This window comes from Plectropomus leopardus, chromosome 17, assembly GCF_008729295.1.
Source record: "Plectropomus leopardus isolate mb chromosome 17, YSFRI_Pleo_2.0, whole genome shotgun sequence".
In the NCBI taxonomy this organism is placed as follows: Eukaryota; Metazoa; Chordata; class Actinopteri; order Perciformes; family Serranidae; genus Plectropomus; species Plectropomus leopardus.
In genome coordinates this window covers 11,385,555-11,406,550 of record NC_056479.1, presented here as the reverse complement: position 1 = coordinate 11,406,550, position 20,996 = coordinate 11,385,555, and the positions used below count along the sequence as shown (strand labels likewise).

The following is a 20,996-nucleotide window of genomic DNA, read 5'->3' as shown; positions in this document are numbered from 1 at the left end:
GTTCACAAACCAACTGGCAATAACTTTGTTTCACTGGGTGAGGGACATATATAAAACAAAGGGCTATGCTGTAAATGTCTTCAATTGTGTTTAGAAAAGCCTACATTTCGGGTCAGAAGAAGAAACAGACCCGCTTTTAAACATTATGAAAAAAATGGCCTTTTCAAGAGGGTGTTTGACGAGACAGGCTGTATTTGCACAGTCAAAATGTCTGACACTGATGGAAAGTTTTTAAAAGATACTATTTTGATGCAAAGACACAAAATAGTGACAGCTGTTCCACTTATCATACTTTGAAGTGATGAAGGGCATGTACGGGCACATTAATCTGAGTATGCATGACTGCATGTACACAGGAATATCAGTGGAACATTCATTTTTATTAGTCATGTAAACAACTTAGTTAGATTGTCTTTTTCAGAATAAGGGCAAAAATACATTTATCTACTTTTTTTTGTGCACGTGAACGCTGACTCTTGATGCACTTTAGCTTCTTCCCTTTTATAAAAAATAACAAAATAAAGCACAGCCTCTGGTAAAGTTACTCCATGCAAGTTCTGTAGGCGAAACAGCCAGAGATGTCAGAAAAATCATGCACAAAGCTCTGAGTATCATACGCTGTCCTTGCAGCAGCAGAAACTGAGATATTCTCCTCACATCACAGGGCCATGCAACCACATGCCAATTCACTGAGGTGACTTGAGTGAAGTTTTCATTTGCTCCAGATTTATGCCACAAACCTGCTCAGCTTTCACAGGTAGACGCCCCCCTGCTTATCCCGGATTTCTTGTTCATATTTTTATGTATTTATCTTCTTTTTATTTTTTTATCTTTAATCATTTTGATTAACATGTGAGTAACATATTGACGTCATGCCCTCTGGTTTCAGATTGTAGCAGCACCACAAATGCAGCTTCCAAAACCAGCACACTGAATTCGCCTCCTCCAAAAACTGTTCAAACAAATCAGATCATTATAACCTTCATAAGGGGGATTTATTGACTGTTGTACTAAAGTGCACTTGTCGTAGCTAGCCAACTTTCACCTCTAACAAGGAATTGGCTGTAAATATTTTCAATATATTTCTCTGCATCGGTGCCAAATGTTGAATCGTGAACATTGCCCTTCAATTAATTCTGAGAGACTGACAACATTTATCAATGATAACTGAAATTATTCCCCCATAACCTTCTGCTGTAGCTGCTGGAAATTATGTTTGGCTGTCAAATGATGAAATCGAGGATACTTAATAAAAGTGTGGCCACACTGTAGATTAAATCTTGACTTTCTGGGGAACAACTTCACCTCTGAGTTGTTTTGCAGCACAGACATTTCTCATTTGGGGAAATAAAATCATCTAGAACTGATGTTGTTTGTACTTGTATTTTCTTCCTGTCCCTCAGATGGACCCTGTCCAGAAGGCAGTGATCAACCACACATTTGGAGTCCCTCAGCCCCTCAAGAAGAAACAGATTATCTCCTGCAACATTTGCCACCTGCGTTTTAACTCAACGGTAAGTACTGTTTTAGTGGCTTTATGCTTTGGCATTTCTAAGAAATATAGAGAGGTTGTGGGATGATAAGAGAGAAAGAGACTGCATGCAGGAATGTGTGATTTACAACATAAAAGCAATCTATAGAGAAAAGTGAGTCTAGCCTCAGAGAACATAATCTCTTTGTTTTGTGCTTCTGCTATCTGCTTGACTGTTGTTTTTTGAAAATATGGCCGTCCCTCAATTACCTAAGCCCTTATCATCCCCACTGACTCTGTTTGTGTACCCTGTGTGTGAATAAGCAAATGTGTGTATGTTTGTGTCTGTATGCAAAACAAAAACTGTAAGTGGAGCCCCTTTCTGCAAATTTATGTAAAAGTTAAAGTTTTTCTAGTTATGTGTGTATAAAAGTTTGTTGAGTTTCTCTTTCAGTGAAATCTGTGTGTGTGTGTGTGTGTCTGCCTGTTGTTTTGGTATGAGGGATTAGACAGCAGGGAGAGCTGTCGTTTATCAGCAAAGACCAGAAACAATCAGCAGCCCCAGCAGGAAGCAGCATTCTCGGCTCCTCGTTCCATTTCTCCCATCCTTGCCACCCCAGGCACACGCACACATACACAAATACGCACACACACGTACTGTACGCTTGCAAATATGCACATGAGAGCACACACATGCACAAACAAGCAAACATCCCATGACATTTCATGCATATTCACATAAACCAATAGATAATAGTCCAGAAAGCCTTAAGAAATCTCATGTCTGGGCACAGTAAAATACACACACACACATGCAGCGGCACACACTTTTTTTTTGGACTCCATCTTCAAAGAGGAGCTGAGGCACAGGAGACAGGGAGTCGAGGGAGGAGAGGAGACTCAGACGTGCTCCTCACATACTAGAGCAAATCCCATTCCCTGCCTCTGCACACCGACTTAAAGAGGAGTGTCAGGTCTGACTGTAGCTTTATCTGTCTCTCTGAGAGCATGAATACTTTCCTAACACTTCCGTGTACCCTCCTCAGAGTTTGCTCACATATTATACCAAGTCATCCTTATGCATAATGCTCAAAGGGGAATTAAGGAAGCTTTCTCTGCTGCTCAGTAAAGCACAAATTGACCTTAAAGAGCATCTTAACATCGGCTGTAGTCTTGTCTTTGCTACCTCCAGTGGTTGAATCTCTCACTTAGCTGCAGTGACATAGAGGTGTACTTGCCAAGAATTAGATGAGATCAATACGGCTGATGTCTGTATGGTAAATATGAAACTGGAGATGGTTAGTTCAGCTTAGAACAAAGACTGAAAACGGGGAGAATATTCCTAACTGCACCTTTAAAATAAGGTTGTTTTACAGGAGGTTGTGTGCTGTATCATGTCTTGGTCAGGCGTAGTTACTTTCTGGAGTCTTTTCATTAGCCAAGGGTGGTATCGTGATGTTACAGTTTACCAGGGTATTTAGAAATCTTGATAGTATGATTTTTAATATTGTCAAAAATACAGATTCTTCTCTTTCCATTAAAATGACAGGGAGATGCTGTATTGAGCCGCTGTAATGCCTAGCAAGCGCCACCAGAGGTTAGTCGCTCCAGGCAGTTGAGCGGAGAAAGATGGTGACTGCAAGTGGTGGGGACATGTTAAAGGATGACAAAGCTAAAATCTGGGGGAAACAGCGTGTTTTCACATGTAACTCTGCAATTAAGTGTTTCTTCTCTTTTTTTTTTTCCTTTCTCGACCAACCCAGAGTTGGTGATTGTTGGAATAGTTGACAAACTAACTAAATTAACAAGACTTACAAAGATAGATTTGGTGAGTGTTATTTTGGTTCTATCAAGTTTGAATGAAATGTGTTATATGATGAGATAGGGAAAAATTGAGCTAAAGTAAGTCTCAGAAGGTGTACAATTTTATTTTTCTGTTTAATAAGAAAAATAGGTGTAAAAATATTTCCTTTCTTGACATTTAAGCATATGGTACATAGCGAACTCGTTACTTGACACATCTCCAAGCTGAAACTATAAGGTGGTATTTTTTACACAATTACCGTCATATACCCCAGTGAAATGTCAGGAAGGTGTGATCGTCTGAAAAAATACATAATGCGCAAGCCTACTTGTCATCACTGCAAGGTTGCTAGGCAACCAACGCAAAGTCCAGACTGATACTGTGCCTGGCCAAGAAATTGCCCAGCACACAAACCTGTCAATCCTCCTCATTTTGACATTTTGTTTTTTGTACAAATCAAATCACGAGAAATAATGAGAGGTGCTTTTAGGGGACAGTATTACCTTCAGACAGACTAAACTTGTTGTTTCACATGTGTTTCCAATCTTTCAAATTCAAGGTTGATTTATTATAATTTTACTGTACAGGGCTGCACAAGAAAATGCAGGTTTAGTCCCTTTATTCTACACAAGTAAAACAAAATAAAAACAGGAGTACATTCCTGAAATGCATTTTTTTCTTATTTGCTTCAGGGGGGATGTAAACAGCAGCAATAAAAACACTGGTGAATTCTCTGGGCAGATAACATGGTCTTTGTACTAAGATAAGCTAACCAGCTGCTGGCGGTTGCTTTGTAATTACTGTACAGAACATGAGAGACATTGATGATTTTTTTTTTTTGTCATCTAACTCTCTGCAAAAAAAATCAAATAAGCACATTACTCCAAAATGGCAAACTATTTATTTAAAGGTACATTAGAGGAGCACCTGGTTGTCCTTGAGCATTTCTGTGGTGACTGAAAAGCCCTGTTCAGTCCAAAATAGGAAATGAAATGGTTTAAGGAAGTTTCACTATTACAGCATTTTGTATGATGTGGATGATAGGACCATCAGATATTCCTGTTATGCTCCATATTTTGTTGTTTATTTAATTACTAGTTGAGATTGGAGGATTCATTGTCTCTGATTTTGTGTGTGTGTGTGTGTGTGTGTGTGTGTGTGTGTGTGTGTGTGTGTGTGCGTGTGTGTGTGTGTGTGTGTCGTCTTCTCTTGTACCTGTGCACATTTTTTATTTGATCTCCTACCTCTTCCTCACATTTTTATTTTACATTCTGATAACACAATAGAATATAATTAGGCTACATATATTTATAGCATAGTGCAGCGAAAAGTATCACAAATACAACTGGTAAATTTAGTCAAAGCGATATTTTTTACCACCATCCTACATTTTTTAGTGACTTGAGAGAAAACATGCACCTCCACAGTCAAAACAGGCTGCTCAGTGATTGCTGAATTAAGCAAACCAACTGGCAAATCCACTTTATTTTTATGTCTTTGTTGTTATTTTTGCTACAAGCAAGTCATTACTGGGAGACAGCATTCGGCGCCATTTCAGAGCTATGGGGGTACACATTCGACACCCACTAAACATATGTCTGTGCACCAGATACAGTCCAATGTTTACTTTTAGCCGTAGGATTGCTTAATCACTGGACAATGAAGAATCCCTCAGAAGAGAACTGTATCCGGCTGGCCGGCGTGTTGATGTGAAAACCAAAGCTCATTTCACACCTTGTCCCTCTGCCTCCACTGAGGCTCAGTTGGACGGAGTGACTGGTGGTGGAGAAGGCGCTTGCTGAATTCGTCACATCACGCTAATCTCCGAAGCCTTTTCACGGCATATCAGTCACGACTCGCTCAAGTATTGGAGTTGTTTTTACAGATGCTTTGACAGCCACATTATTTATAGGCCCTCACTATATCACACCATTAGGCTCACTAATGAGGAGTGTACATGTTTAACTTCATCCCCAGAGTGGGGTTTACATAGAGTTAATACCTGCAAGGGCTTAGGTTTCAACATTGGGGGACATATATATATATATATATATATATATATATATATATATATATATATATATATATAGATGGTGTAAGCCAAAAAATGAGCATTAAACACTTAATTTCCTGCATTCTTGTGATTTTTTTGGCTTACACCATCCTAATTTCTACACCTTTGTTATTAATGATTAGTAACAAATAGTGAGATGTAAGTCTATAAAAGAAGATTTTAACATTTTGCAACCATGCCATATTTTACTTTGGTAAATAAACTAAATTAAATATGACAATACCTCTGGTGCTATAATAACCTCAATTTAGTACGTTTACACAACAGGTATCAACTCGACACCGATGACTTGGGCTCGAGTTAGACTTGAGTTAAGTAATTGGTGACTTTAGACTCCACTTGATAAAATCAGTGTTGAACAAAATAATACACATGACCTTTAAAACAGCACAGGATAAACATAGTAGTTGTATTTCAATATTGGGGGGATACATATATAACATTATATAACACAACTGTGAGCATCAGATGCTTAATTTACTGGATTCTTGAACATGCATCTGCATCCTTTTATGGTGTAAATGTCTTAAATTTGTGCCTGTAACCTTGGATCTGGGCACTAACACAGCCCAAGCTTCTTATTCCTTGCTTACATGTCTTAATGTGTTGTTAATGCTCAGGTAATCAGAAAAAAAAATTGCTTCTACTGAAAAAGTGTTGAAGTTATTTCGGCATGCACGTAGAAGTCCTTCAAAATAAAGTCCAGCCTCTTTACTAAACTTGTTTGCTCCCTGAGGATTTGCATGATTTATTTCTTTAGGAGGTAAAACTGGATGAGAGCTTGGGAGGAAGCAGTGCAGACTTGGAGGAAAAACTTGCCTTGTGCCACATGTCAAAAAAATACACCCCTCAGAAGAAAAAGGCTATTTTATACTTAATCCTTCATCCTTAATCCATTTATCTCTGAAATATTGCGGGTATGAAAATGTCCATAATGCTTACTATTCTCTGAAATTTGAGTTATTTGGGGACATTTAAGTTTCTGCACTTTGGATTTAATTAGAACAAAACTCCTCATTTAGGCAGGCTCTATTTCTGCTCCTTCCCTCTATAACTGTGTCCTATCCAGGCCAGGAGCTGATGAGAGCTGATCCCCGGAGGTTGTTTTAGCTTTTAATGAGTGATCTCTGTATTGATTTCTCTGCTATTCCTATGTATCCACGCTTGCGCTGACAACAGGGGCTTTGTTCTCGGATTGAACAGGGTCGTGAGAATGATGAAAATGTGAAGGTAAATCTCAGTCCACCCGGAGGGAAATTTGTGTGAATGTGTTTATTGCTGCATCGCAGTCAGTCAGAATGTGTTCTGCGTCTGATTTGTGTTTGTGTGCTGTGTGAGTGCTCAGATGTATGTGTGTGTGTGTGTTGCCACGTGTCTCGGATTTGCAGAGGCTGACTCTCACAGTGCACATTAATAGGGTGGTTGTGGAGATGGGATCCTCTCTCTTGTTGCATATTACACATGCAATTATACCTCTGGCCTCCCAATGTGCCAGCGCTGTTATCAGGTGGAAACAGACTCTCGTCCTTGCAGTTTGTATATGCCTGCAAGAGAGCGAATATTCAGGTGTGCATTTTAACATTTATTGCACGTGGGCTCCAGTCTCTCCAGCACATAATACACTAAGTCAAACACTCCTTTCTACTCCTCTAACCTGGTTTTCTCTCATTTTCCAGAACCAAGCAGAGGCTCACTATAAGGGCCACAAGCACGCCCGGAAGCTCAAAGCCATGGAGGCCCAGAAGAACAGGCAACGACGAGCTGGAGAGGCCTCGTCCACAGGAAGAGAGAGAGATCGAGACAGAGAACGGGAACGGGAACGAGATCAGGACAGGAGCAAGACATCCACATCGGCGGCCGCTCTTCCTGCACTCATGGATACAAGCTTACTGGAGGGAACAAGTACGTTAAAAAAAGCATCTTATGGGTTAGGGTTACTCTTATTGGCTCTTACAGAGCTTTCGTTGAATAGTGAGTGTGGTTGTTAGCTCTGCACCACTGTCTGTCTCTCCTGTGAGCAGGGCATTGAAACACCATGCGCCATAGATGACAGAAAAAAATCCATAGAAGGAAGTGCCTATAACTTGGGTAAATAATGTAAATAAACAGTCTCATACTGTGTCTTTCTTTCATGGTGTGTTGTGTTTCACCCTTGCTCTTGCACACACTCTCCTCCACTCTGCTGAGCAGCCATAAGAGTAATATATTAATGTAGCTTAATCTGTGCAAAAGATGTCCAGATGACGAAAATAAACACTTATCCGAAAACAGTTCATTGAGGCTGCACTAAAGCAAAAAACCCTGGAAAGTAATCTCTTAAAGGGACAGAGAAACTGCTTTGAGATAGAGACAAGGCCAGAGAGATTAAAGAAAGGGGTTGTTATTTTATACATTATTTTGTAAATAAATAAATAAATAATAAGCTGATTGAAAAAAACATCAAGGAACCACTTGGATGCAGGATGCATTTTTTTTTCTTAACATATTGCAGAGCTGCTCATTTGTCAATCTTAGGCTATGGTCTTCACTGAATTGATTTAAATATTTTTAAGTACTTAAAGTGTGCACTGTGCACCTGTATAGAGTGCCACAGGTCTGATTTTTTTCTGTAGTCCGACATGGAAGTTAGCACCAGCCTGGTTCCCTCATCAAAATACCATGGGATTTTTGATTACTGTAGAAAACATGTTCTGCTGAGCAGAGTGGAGGAAAGACAGATTGTGTAAAGTTTGTGAGTTGACAATGACTGCACTCATTTTATTTCTGTTAGGCATTGCAAGTAAAAACACCCGTGTGACAGCTGACGCAAAGCAAAGGATCGGACAGGGCTCTATATAGCTCAGTGTAACAGATAATGATCAAATAATGCCTAGATCGGCCCGATAATGATTTTTGAGATCAGTTTGGGACACCCCTATTCTAAACCTCCCCCCACCAATCCTCCTCTCACATCTTTGACACCTTCCATCATCTCCTCCATATCTTGACCTCCCTTATCTCTTTCCCTCTGCTCCTTTGTGTTACTCTTTGAGATTACATCTTCTGTACACCTTATCCTTCAACCTCTCGCCTTCCTATCCCCTCTGTGTTTCTGTGCATTCAAACCTCAGTAATTTTGACCCACACTATACCACTTAAACCTCTCTGACCTGGCCCTCCGTCCCTCTGTCCCTGTGGCTCGTGATGGATGGCGGACTGGGAATGCGGGATGTCTGGAAGCAAGAGATGTTGTGTTAATAAAGGGGCTGGCCTCACCAAGGTCATTTTTACCACCTTTGCCTCTTAATTTCCACTGCCTGGCTCTCAAGCTCTGCCCTGTTTGTCTCGGTTACATAGAGAGGGTAGTTGTACAACCAGAATCGTTACATTTGTGCAGCATGAAAAGAACGACACACAGCACTGGCTGAGTTGAGAGGGAGCAAAACAGTGGTGAGATTTTTCATTTGAGGTGCTGTCAAATGGAAAATAAAGTTGAATGAAATCAAAGGCATTCATCTCCTTTTACAAACAGTTCAAATGCTTTCACATGAGTGGTGTAAATATAGACATTTTTACTTTTGATAAAGAAAGAGGAGTGCGTTGATTTTTCTTCCAGCAGAATGTTGACTTTTCCACTCGGCATGGCTGCAACTCTTACTCTGATGCCGTTTGGACTGCAGAGCGAGCCCATTACCTTCTCATGTTGCACTCGTCTGGGTCCACACTTTTCATTTATCCACCCAAGGTGATGGGAGTGGAGAGCAGTTTTCTCTCCCTCTCTCCTAGTTTTCTCTCCTGCTTCATCCTCCCCTGCGCCTCACAGAAGATCATTATCTGAGGAGAATTTCAAAATGCGCTTGGATGCTAGATGGAATATCATAGGAGAGATATGAGGGTGCTGGGGGGAGAAGGGGACAGTTTGTACTTTACCCTCCCACCCCCTCACAGACATGCTCATGTACACGTGGATACACATGCGCACACATTTTTGCCTTGAGCACTAAGAGTCTCCTTCAGAAAGGAGAAAGTGGACAAAAGACTCAGAGCCTGATAACACTCTCATCAAATCTCATTTTAATATTCCACTGTTGCAAAGGAGAGCTCTGAAAGAGGGAAGCAGCACTGGAGACGAAACGAGATGAGTGGAAAATGAAAGATAAGATGAAATGAATGAAGGGGAGAGAGAGGAAGAGAGAGGAAGAGAGAGAGCATGGGGGGGGGGGGGGTCAGAGGAGAGAGAAAGTAGATAAGTCATAGCTAGTTTTTATGCTGTGAATAATTTTACAGTTCCAAGGCAATTTTGTGAGGAGGAACACTCTTTAATAAGCCCAATTGTGTGATTGGCCTAATGTGAAATTGAAAAGCAGCAGTGCGAGCCAGTGGTGGCATGCACCACAATGCCAACCTGTAGTGGAATAGCACTCCAAATTAACACTCTATGAAATGAGTTATGTCTGCCATGAAACTGAGGGCTGGTGCGAAGCTGGCTGACGTTAATGCCACATTGTCTGCCATCGGGAACCAATAACACACCTGTTGGCTATCCCTCTGAGCACTCTGTCTGGCTCAGAATAAACAGACTCTAGACCCACAAGGTCGGCCTCTTCAGCTCCATTAAACATCTACCAATGCACATTTAGAGGCAAGAGGCCCCTGTCATTCATATACCGCCTTTTGACTGTGAGGTTGGATGGAGCTTAAAGTGTGCTTTTTCTATGGTACACAAAACAAATGATGAATCACAAATTGATTTCCAGGTGTTTTTGGGCAAGTGCCGCAGTGGAATGAATTTGGTAATTAAGATGTAGGTCTTGTCACAAGTAGTTAAGAGAAATATAACAATACTTACATAAATTGAATAGCAGTATATACTTGGGCTGTCATACAATAAATGTTTTAAATCCCAATAAATTGCAGTATTTCCATAGTTAATTGTGAAAAATAAATTTTTTTTTCAATCACATTATTAATTACATTGTTTTGCATTTCAAAACAATTTGTAAGTTCATATTGACAGGGTTAAGCCCTTCTTACTAGATTGTCTCGATTAGGAATCAAATGACAGCAATAAACTGCATGGGACAAGCATAAAGTGGGCATATCTGTAAAGGGGAGACTCATGGGTAAATGTATTAGCAACAGCCGTGAGCCTTTGGCTCTGGTAAGCAGATTGTTAAACTATTAACAAGATTTTCTCTCCATGTCTGAAATGCAGCATCAATATTGGCAAGCGTTTTCTTTTGTTTATTTTTAGACTTTTTTGTCTTCATTTTTTTGGTTGTTAGCAGTGTAGGTACTTGTTTCCAATGCTGGAATACCAGCTTTCTCTGCAGGATTCTTTGCAATTAAATCAGTCTTAGCTAAGGCCCTAATGTCCTAAAATCTTAGAAACATCCTAAAATCCTAGAAATACCAAAAATCCGAGAAATGTCTTAATGTCAGATAAATGCCCTATAAAATCTCCTAAAATCCTTGGAACTTCCTAAAATCCTAGAAATGTCCTAAAATTTAAGAAACATGTATGGGGCTGCTGTGACTGGCCCTTGGCCTCCTGTCATTTTGCTAAAGTGGCCCCCAACCAAAGCAAGTTGAGTATCCCTGCCCTATACCAACCAAGATGTCCTGGAAGATAAGATAAGCCTTTGTTGATATACTGTTTATAGAAGTTGTTGGTTTTACTTTTTCAAACTACCAACAAGTGTCCCATAATGTACGTAACTTTTTGCTTCTTATAAAAATCTTAATTTATGTAACGTATGGTTAAACTTTCCAGCATCTCTTACTTTTGATCTGTATCCTGTCATTTAGAGCACCACAACAATTCATAGGTACAGGAAGGAGACAGAAAAGAGCAGAGATGATGTGTTCAATCATATGAAGGAACTAATCGATGCTTATAAACCATATCCCAGGCCAACAATGGAGCAAGTGAACACAGCGAGTGAGCATGTGAGAGCAGCAGGCCGGTGCCCGGAGACAGAGGGCCTGCATCAGTTGTGACAAGCATCAGTCATCGTCTGCTTTGATTGACTCTGCTGTTGAAACCGTCTTTGCAGGGACTCTGTCTGTCACTACAGTAATGATGATTTAAAGCAGGATTTTTCCCCAAGGGAAGTTGTTTATATTCTGAGGCTGCCTTGGATCAGTGCTCGCCTGCTAAAGCGAGTGCTCGGTGGCTGTATGTGCATGTGTGCATAATGAGGCTGCGATTCATATTCGTTTGCTGTTTGGCGGTGGTTAAAGTTCTCAACGGATCAATCTGCTGAATTGAGATCTCCTCAGATGTGTTTACACTCTAAATGCCTGTCAGATTTAATTGGACTGTTAAAACACAGATTGGATTCTTTTCATGGTAAAGAAAACTGATGATTGCCTGCATAACATTGATCCAAATATCCATAATTTGCTGCAGTGTAGTTCCACTTCACAGAGGCCCTGCTGACACTGCCAATATGTTGGCCTTTGTTCTGACAGTTTGGCAATGTTGGTGGCAGTTTCTCTCATCATGTAGATGGTCAGAGAGCAAGAGGGACAACAAACAAGTGGACAGACAAGCTTTTTAGGGAAGAGGGCACAATAATCTCAGTGTCTATAAAACTTTTTAGCAGTTCCACAGGATTTTGACTCACTGTATTTGCAGTTTTTTATCAGGGTTGCAACTAATGATTGTTTTCCATTATGAATAAATTTGTGAGTGATCAGTGGGTTATTTTTTTAATGAATCAGAATTGCTTTTCAGTGATTTCATGTTTTATGACATTTTTTACTCATCCATTTTTGAAACATACCTGGTGTTTGGGTCTTAGCTCATTTCTTTCTCTCTATGTTTTTATATGTGTTTTGTTTTAATTGTAAAGCACTTTGTAACTGTGTTACATACATTAATCTATGCTTTTCAGTCTGTAAAATGCCTGAAATGCTCCCTCAGAGGTGTTATCTTAACAGAAGTTGCAAATCCTCACATTTAGGAGCCCAGAATCTACGGAAGCCCATTTCTGTTGAGTGTTGGAGCAATTCATCATTTTGTAGTATTTAATAATTAAACATTTCTTATCTCTGCCATGTGTAAGCCTGGAGAGGATTATGCATTTGGCATATGCGTGTGTATCTGTCTGTCCGCCATTAATCTTGTATACTACTGGACCAGCCAAATATTTTGTGTGCACATTTATAACTGTATGCTTAAGAAACTCTCATGGTTGCAGGGATTTACAGTCATTAAAAAAAACAGTTTTTATATCATTATTTACTGCCGACTCCTCGCTCTTATTAACTTGTTTTCTGGCTAAAACAATAAGCCGTATCTAGGCCATTGCAGGCCAAATTTTGACCTTTGTTGTGTTTCAAATACCGATATCCACAAAAACTTTGGTGTCATTTTGAATGGGAGCATCTGCAGATCACTTCCATACCTGATGTGTTATGATACACTAAAATTAGACATGATACACATTATTTTCTGGGCCATTTCTTGTCAAGTTGCTCGTTGCCCTCTTCCCATCTTTTTTTTTTTTAATCAAGCCAATTTGCTCAGGTTTCAAAGGGTTAAAACAAGCATACCTTAAACCCAATACTTTTCTAAATGAGGTCCTTCAAGATCTGAGTCTTTGGATTTTGTCAGCCTTTGATTCCCACCAGCCACCATGTCGTCCTCTGTAAGGTTCCTGCTAAATCCATTGATCAGTATCAGTCCCCTCCAGAGACTTCTCAGGTGGCCCTGTCTTTCAGAGGAGCTCAAATCCCTCAGGGGTCACTCTCATTACAGCTAGGGGACTGTCTAATCTTGCTTCTATATAGGTTCTTTTTCTTTAGCGGGAATGAGAGAGGAAGACCCTTATCTCCAATGATGAATTTACTCTGAGACGTAAAAGGGAAAATCAATGGAGCAGCATTGCATAGAGGTGGAGTGTGTGTGTGTGTGTGTGTGTGTGTGTGTGTGTGTGTGTGTGTGTGTGTGTGTGTGTGTGTGTGTGTGTGTGTGTCTGTGTGTCTGTGTGGGTGTGAGTGTGTGTGTGTGTGTGTGTGTGTGTGTGTGTATGTAGGGAGAAAGCACACTAAATGAAACTAAATGAAATGGAGATATTCAGCCAGTGTAGCACACAGTGCTCTGGGGTGAAGTGTGCGACTCCCTTGGGAGGGAAATGGGGTGAAGGGGAAATGTGTAATGGAACTCCAGTGACTTATCGGCCGGCCCGGCAGTCGATGGGTTTGTTTATATTGACTGAGACTCGGGGTCCACTTGATATTTGGATAGTGAGGGAGAGGGAGGGGAGAAGGGGGGAGTGAGAAGTGTTATGGTATTTACTCGCCCCAACCAACGCTAATCTAGTCTGTTCCACTTGGTTTATAACAAAGGCTGATACTATATCAGGAAAATGCTACAAAGCAAACATTTGAAATGCACTCTTTATGTTGCCTCCAATATTGTATTAAAAGAGAAATGGTTATTTGGAGATTAATTCGGCCAGCTTGCACTCAAAAAGTTCAGTCAATCTAAAGAGTACTTTGCTGATTAGGCATTCAAGGGGATTAATGTTGGCTCATTGTTTGTTTTCCAGACATCATGCTGTGCTGGTATTAATATTAACTGCAAGGGAAAGAGCTTATAATCAGTTTGGCAAGTTACTTGAAATATGAAGTCAACTACTCATTGTATATTTAAAAAGTAGTTATACTGTATTACCAGTAATTACGAAAAAATGAGAAAGTTCTCTTAAACTGTTACTTCTGTTACCCACACTTCATTGTGAGTTTCAGATTGTTTTCTAAAAAATGTAATGTAAATGTATTCTTCTGTTCACTCTCACAGCTCTCATAGCATCATTTTCAGTTGCAGCAGACAGCAGTTTTCAGCAAGAAAGCTGTAAAAACCCAATGTTTACTGCTTGCTCAGGACCAAACAGCAGACAGACACAGTTAGCAACTGGCTGGTGAACATACCCAGGAAACATTGCCCAGATGGTGATGCTTCTGAGTACAATATTGTTGCCATGGAAAAAACAAATGCATGTGCCTTTGTTTTTTAATTTGTTTTTGTAAAATGACAATTCATTTGATTGCTTTTGATCAGACAGCCACTCTTTTATGTCCACTCCATACACAGAGAATAGTTTTACTTAATGCCAATTTTTTAAAATACAAAAAATGTTTATACCCTTTATTACATTTAAATTATATTCCTGTCTCATAGTTTTAAGCCTGTGGTGTTTGTAAAAGCCATAAGTGTTTATCCAAGCTGTCTTTGATCATGCAGTGCAGTCGGCTTTCATATTTTGCTGCCAGACACTCAGGTGACGTAGATGTTCATGTAGGGGGAAACTGGGGGTGCACAATATTGGATTTTTGCTGATATGGGATTTGCTGACATATAACAAATCATTTGGTTGATAACCGATACCGATATCAATATATCCTTTTTTCCCTATCTAATTTTAGTGATAATAAAGTGTCTTCTGTAGTGGAATTAACATCATATTATGCCTACTCTTATGGTGATGGCCTACAAGTACATGGAGACATGACATGGCTTTATCTGTGGCTTTTTACACAGGTCTTCAGTCTGACCTTGAGCCAGCCAACCTGGAGGCAAAGCTTGAAGAGAGTCCCAGAAGTTCAGTTATGTTGACACCAGTGTCCGAGGTTTCCTCCATGGAGCTGGTCACTCTCTCCCCTCCTCAGATTTCGCCTTCGTCACAGCTCTCAGAGACTGCCTCAGACACCAGCACCCCCGAAGTCCCAGAGGCTATCGAGGCCGTGGATCCAACCACTGAGACCGGAAGCCATGCAGATGCATCCAGCGTAAAAGAGGAGCCCCGTACAGATGAGGACAAAGACCCCAAGAAGAGCAAGGCTCATCTCCATTGTCCTGTCTGTAAAGTCACAGTCAACTCCATCTCCCAACTGGAAGCACATAACAGTGGTAACACACTTTTATATTGGCTGGTCGAACATCTGAGCACCAAATAATAATGTAACATTATTTAATGTGAAGTACAACAAACCTGCCAACTTTCCCCACCAGGCACAAAGCACAAACTGATGCTGGAAGGTCACAGTGTTTTGCCGCGGCGAAGGGGGAAAGTGGTGGCAGCTCGCGTGGGCTGCAAGAGCAAGCGGCTGGCTAGCAAAGGCAGCGTCGGCGTGCCCAGCAAGAACTTTCAGTGTGAAGTGTGTGAGATCTTTGTGAACTCTGAGACTCAGCTTAGCCAGGTAAGTGTCAAAGATAACATGATTATGTAGGTTGTATTACACGTTTAGTTAATTTAATGTGACATATAGGCCACTTTAAAAGAAAACAGGTCAGTTTTAGGACGAGAGTAAGTAGCAGTGGATGATAGATAGCAAGGCTGCACCTGACTCAGAATCATGCCATTCAAATCGGATTTGGCTGGACTTGGCTATATGATGGTAGGTAAACAAGCTAACAGCACCAACAACATACAAAAGCCAGGGACTGGATCATACTAAGATGCTGTGAGCTCTAAATTCACCACTTTCAAGAGGAAGATCTCTCCTCCTCTGTGCTGTCGTCTATGCACTGCTTGCATGTCAGCAGCTCCAAAGAGTAGCATGAAAGTCAAGAACACTCACTCCGTAGCAAAATCTGGGGACCAAAACAACCCCCAGAAGACTGCTTTACTTGAAGCAATCTCAGTTGACTGAGGGGTCTCCAACTTTCAAGGGGCTGTTCTAATGGCTAGTATATTCTGGTAAAAAAAATGGACAGAAATCAAACATGTCAAACTTGATGAGGGAAGGGAAGCAGGGGCTTGGAGAAGTCCTGCAGATTTGTCAAGGCATGCTAAGCGAGAGTGTTACTAACCTGATAGGATTTTGATCAAAAGTGCATTGAAGTACTGTTGACTCTTCAGGGAGAAGCACTCTTGCCCAATCACATCAGGCAGCGGGGAAAATATTGCATCTAATTACCTCACCTCTGCCGACAGATGATGCGGCCACAGAATAATCAGGAAACAGAACTGCCTGCACAGAGTTACCTCAGACGTACTAAGACCAGACTGACCTCTAATGTGACAAATATAAAACATATCACAAATGATGTGCCTAAAAGTGATAAATAAGCATGATGGGATTTTAAAGACCTTACATAATCCAAGAGACCATTTCAGCATCACCTTGATGCAGGATGGCTTAAATCAAAGCAGCACTTTCTTTTATAGCCACATGAATGAAGCCATTGAAAGCAGGTTGTGGGTGCTGAGTGCGTTCAAGCAGCAGCTTTTTTTCTCCACATTATACAGATAACATCTGACGCTATAACTAACTGCAAAGCTGCAAAGTGAGCAGGCATTTATTTACCACTCATTATTGCTCGCTGCTAATGCCTCCCATATTTAATTTTCTGGTTATGCTGGCAACAAACCAGGTTGGGGAAGTAATTTCTCCCCTTTAGATGTTCATTAAATACTGAGTCTGAGTAAAGGGACTGTCTTGGAAACTTTTTCTACGCTGGAGTGGAATGTGGAAAAGATACAGGATATGTTGGCATGTGTGAGCACCCAGGCTGATTTAGCCGTAAATGCATTCCACCAGTCTTATATAAACAACTGCTATCCCAGGAGGACGTGCGCCTGTTAGTACTGCAGCCAGAGGAGGAGACAGTGAGGCAGTCGTAGAAAGTAATGTGATGTAATTTCTGTGTACTTCAGTCATACTCAATGTGTATGCATTATTAATCAGCAGATAACATTTTAAGTTGTTCCACTGTGGTACAACAGGTGCTTGTTAGCTGGCTGATGGTATTTCTGCTTGTCTCTGCAGCACATGAATAGCAGAAGGCACAAGGATAGGCTGGCTGGAAAACCACCCAAACCCAAATTTACCCCCCACAGCAAGAGCCAGCCAAGCACCAGCTTAGCGGTAAGTCTCAGCATAAAGACACAGACAAACAAAACACTGTCACGCAAATATGCGCGCATGCACACACACTCAAGGAAGACAAACAAAACATAATTGCCTTTCTCCAAGAGCAGATATGCTTGGACTTGCTGCACACATGTGCCAGAATTGGAATACATTCAGTCTAGCTTGTAAACTAATGCATTTTTAAACATCCTGTTTTAATTTATCTGTGTTACAGTTAAGTGATTTGACCCCCAGCAGACACACAGTTAAGAAACACACACAGATCTCATTGAGCTCAGGGGCTTCCATGTCTCCCAGAGGCAGCATGCTTGTGTGCCTGTACTGTCACAGAGGTTAAGCACACTGTTGTACTCCGTGAGTCCCCTACCCCTGAGACAGGTCTAAAATAGTCCTGCTCTCCCCGACTGACCAGCTCTGACAACAGCAGCCTGAATCAGCACTCCAGATTAATCACTTCTCTGCTACTGTCATATACACACCTCCCCATCTCTCCTTCTCCCCACACTCCTCCTCCTCCTCCTCCTCCATCCTACAGAACGTGAGATGGAGTGGCTATGCAGGCGTGGCTGTGTCTGCCATGAAGAAAGCGTTCAGCCAGTACAATCTCACCTCCCTCTCCTCGCAGGTCAGTGGCGGGAGAGGCTGAGTCTGGGGTTGGATTGGAGGGCGAGAGCTTCAGATGGCTGAACTTTAGGCCTGGCCACGGGACAGGGGACTGAGCAGAGATAATGAAGAAATCGTGTTTATATTAAAGGGATAGTTCTGATTTTTTTGTATGATTTTCTTTTTATATGAGGTGTTACTCATTTTACTCGCTGGTGGTGATGTCAATGAAGTATTGAAGCGGGAGGAGATTGTTTTTGCCCCTGGTTTCTACAAGAAAAAATACATGAATTTTCCTCATCAGAAATATGATGTGACTCACAGTTGGAACACTTTTTAAGCTTCGCTAGAACGCAGAAAACTTTCCCATGAAATATCCGGTTCTTAAATAAAAAGTCAAAGGTGCAAGGCTGTGAAGAGAAAAAAAAAAATCAGGGTAGAAGGTAACAACAACTCTCTTTCAGTAAGAAACATCCAATCACAGAGCTTAAAATTCTTTGTTGTGTGCTCCAATAACAGGAGAAGGAAGCGAAATACTGCACTCTTGAGAGATCTAACAATATGATCTGCATCAATTCACTGTTGGATTCAGGGTCTTCTTTTTATTAATTCAGCAACTTTGGGATTGTTTGTTCTTTACAAGTTCAAGAACGAAGCATTTTGAATTTCCTGCTGAGGCACGTTGGTACTGTAGTATTGACAAAACCAACGGACAAGAGATTTCTCAGAAACTAAGTTGAAATATTCAAAACTGTTGGTCAAGAAATAAATTCACACAGTTGTGAAGGTTTTCTGCAGAATCCTTTAGGCTTCAAAAATCTTGAAAGTGGTGTTCATTTAGAGCAATCATCTTGCTGAACAAAAGTAAGTATCATGAACGTTTGTTCGGAGCTTATTTTCTGCAATGATCCAAAATACAATGGAAAAATCCTTTAGGCTTTTTGACAAGGGAACCGAAGCAAAGTCAATTAAAAATAGTAAATTTAAATTAAGAAAGAAAAACAATAAATAAAAAGGATGATAGTATTACATATCATAAACTTGCTATCTTACTGTAGCAAGTGGATGTGCATGAGTGCTGAACTGCTTTTTTAATGTTTTAATTTGGTAACTATCCCATCTGTTGTCTTCAGGGCATGGCTGATAAGAAGGATGACTTTATTGAGTTACACTCATCTACTGAGCCTATATTGATGAAAATTAGTTTTTAAAGTTTAGCTATTTTCAACAGTGCATCAGTCCAGTCTTGAATTTATGTAGCACTGCTGTCACTCTTTTGTCAACTTTTTGGCAGCAGCGAAGCTAACAAAAACTTTTCAAGCCCAAATTTCAACCCTTCAAGGTTGAGTATTTGATAAGAAGAGTAGGGATTTTGTTTTTATGGTTTGAAATATTTTTGTCAAAAGATCTTACAGGATACGTTAATACACATGCATCATCATCATGGCCAGTGAGTAAAGCATTTTATAGTTTGTTAAAAAAATAAAAGAACTATCCTTTTAACATCCTAGAGCTTTGAAGTAAATGGCTGCCATCTAACCCTGGTCCTATCTAATGTGTGTAATTCTAGCAATAACCTAGTGTGTATGTCTGAGTACAGGAGCTATCAGGAATCCAGCTGTGTATAAAATTTAGTATGGGGCAACATGTAAAAGTAGGACTGTCAGCGTTAACACATTAATTGTGACGTGATCAAGGTCCATAAATAACTTCTTTTTTTTGCTGTTATTTGAATCCTAAATGAGATCATCCAGTGGGATTTGCTTTACTTTGTCTATATTGACTTCAAAACTGTTTTGAAATGCAAAATAATGAAACCAAAAAGTGACTAAATGGAATTAATTGGGATTAACTTTTTCTGCAATTAATCGCGATTTAAGTAATTTAGCGTTTGACAGCCCGAATAAAATTGCATTCCTCTGTGTGTGCAAACAAGGCCCATGAGTTTAGGAAACATGTTTGCCCAGGAACTGTCACCTAACTGTGGTCTTCTCTCACTTCTCAACGTTCCCCCTCCTGTCTCCTCCAGACCAAACTGGCCTTGCAGAAGCAGCTGACCAAGAGCTTGACAACTGGCTTCCTGCCCAGCCCCCTCACCCAGCCAACGCTGTGCACAATGGCGACTAACCCGCTGGCTCTGCGCCATCCAGTGGGCACCACCACCTTCATTCAGACACCCTTCCTGGGCCCTGCACTGTTTCGGCCCGCCCCGGGTCCGCTGCGGGCCACACACACACCCATCATCTTCTCCCCTTACTAAAAACTTGACCCACATCCCATCTGAGCTCCACCCTTGTCCCTTTACCAAACCCCAGGCCCTCCCTTAGTGTGACCCACATGACAAAGGCCACACGCAAACTATGCAGCCCGTCTGACTTACACGGAGAGAGTGCACAAGCCCTGACGCTCAGGAGGCCATCAGGCCTGAGAGCTGTTCCTATCATAAAGGCCAAGGTCCCCCATCATGCCTTCTTTCTGCTCCTCTTATCATGACCTACGGAGCAGGACAGGCCTCCAGACAGTGACTGGTGCACAGAGGCCGCATTTATAGCCATTTCATGGGTCAACATGGTTTGGATTATGGATATTATTGTGTAATTTATTAGAGAACAAATATAGACGAGTCTAGATGTATGTTTAGTGTGGTTGCCACAAAATAAGTTCCCTTTACTTGATGCTCTTTTAAAACGTTTTTAACTTATTGGTTTTGGGGTTTCATGAATGGTGGGAGGATCATAGATCATTAAAACAGATGAACCAGAGGCATCCTCATGTATGGATGGTCTCATTGATCAGTGTTTTCAGCTAACAAGCTTAAGGGATCATCTGAGGGCAATTGCTGTCACATTTTATCTCAGATATCGCAATTAGCAAACAGTCCTCACTGTGGGTGGTATTTGAAGTTATAACTACATACTGTATTTCCATATATTAAAACCCAGTTAGCGCCACTTTTGCACCTCCAGCTGTTTCCTTTGGCCCTTAACTCGTACAAATGAAAGCTTCTTTCTTCTTTATGAGTCACAGCCACAGTCATAGCCCTCCAGATTTTTTTTCTTCTGTGTATCCCCAGGATTAAGCACTCATTAAGGTCCAGAAAAGGTCAGCTTGTCAACTTGACTTTGTTTCAATTTGCAAAACTGTCCTTGAAATGATTTTTTTTTTTTTTTTGCTCCAGT

At 40.8% G+C, this 20,996-nt stretch overlaps 1 protein-coding gene across 4 annotated transcripts in view; it reads left to right on the top strand.

The window, feature by feature from the left end:
- znf385c (zinc finger protein 385C) overlaps positions 1-20,361 on the top strand; it is a 189,461-nt gene extending 169,100 nt beyond the window's left edge. For 3 of the 4 annotated variants that reach the window (XM_042505282.1, XM_042505283.1, XM_042505285.1), the window contains 7 exons: positions 1,404-1,514; positions 7,026-7,251; positions 14,879-15,247; positions 15,350-15,537; positions 17,110-17,208; positions 17,750-17,839; positions 19,847-20,361. In XM_042505282.1, the coding sequence (XP_042361216.1) occupies positions 1,404-1,514; positions 7,026-7,251; positions 14,879-15,247; positions 15,350-15,537; positions 17,110-17,208; positions 17,750-17,839; positions 19,847-20,077 (1,314 nt within the window). In that variant the 3' untranslated portion in view covers positions 20,078-20,361. The remainder of the gene's footprint in view (positions 1-1,403; positions 1,515-7,025; positions 7,252-14,878; positions 15,248-15,349; positions 15,538-17,109; positions 17,209-17,749; positions 17,840-19,846) is intronic. The other variant, XM_042505284.1, reaches the window with a different exon arrangement.
- Positions 20,362-20,996: the final 635 nt, after the last annotated feature.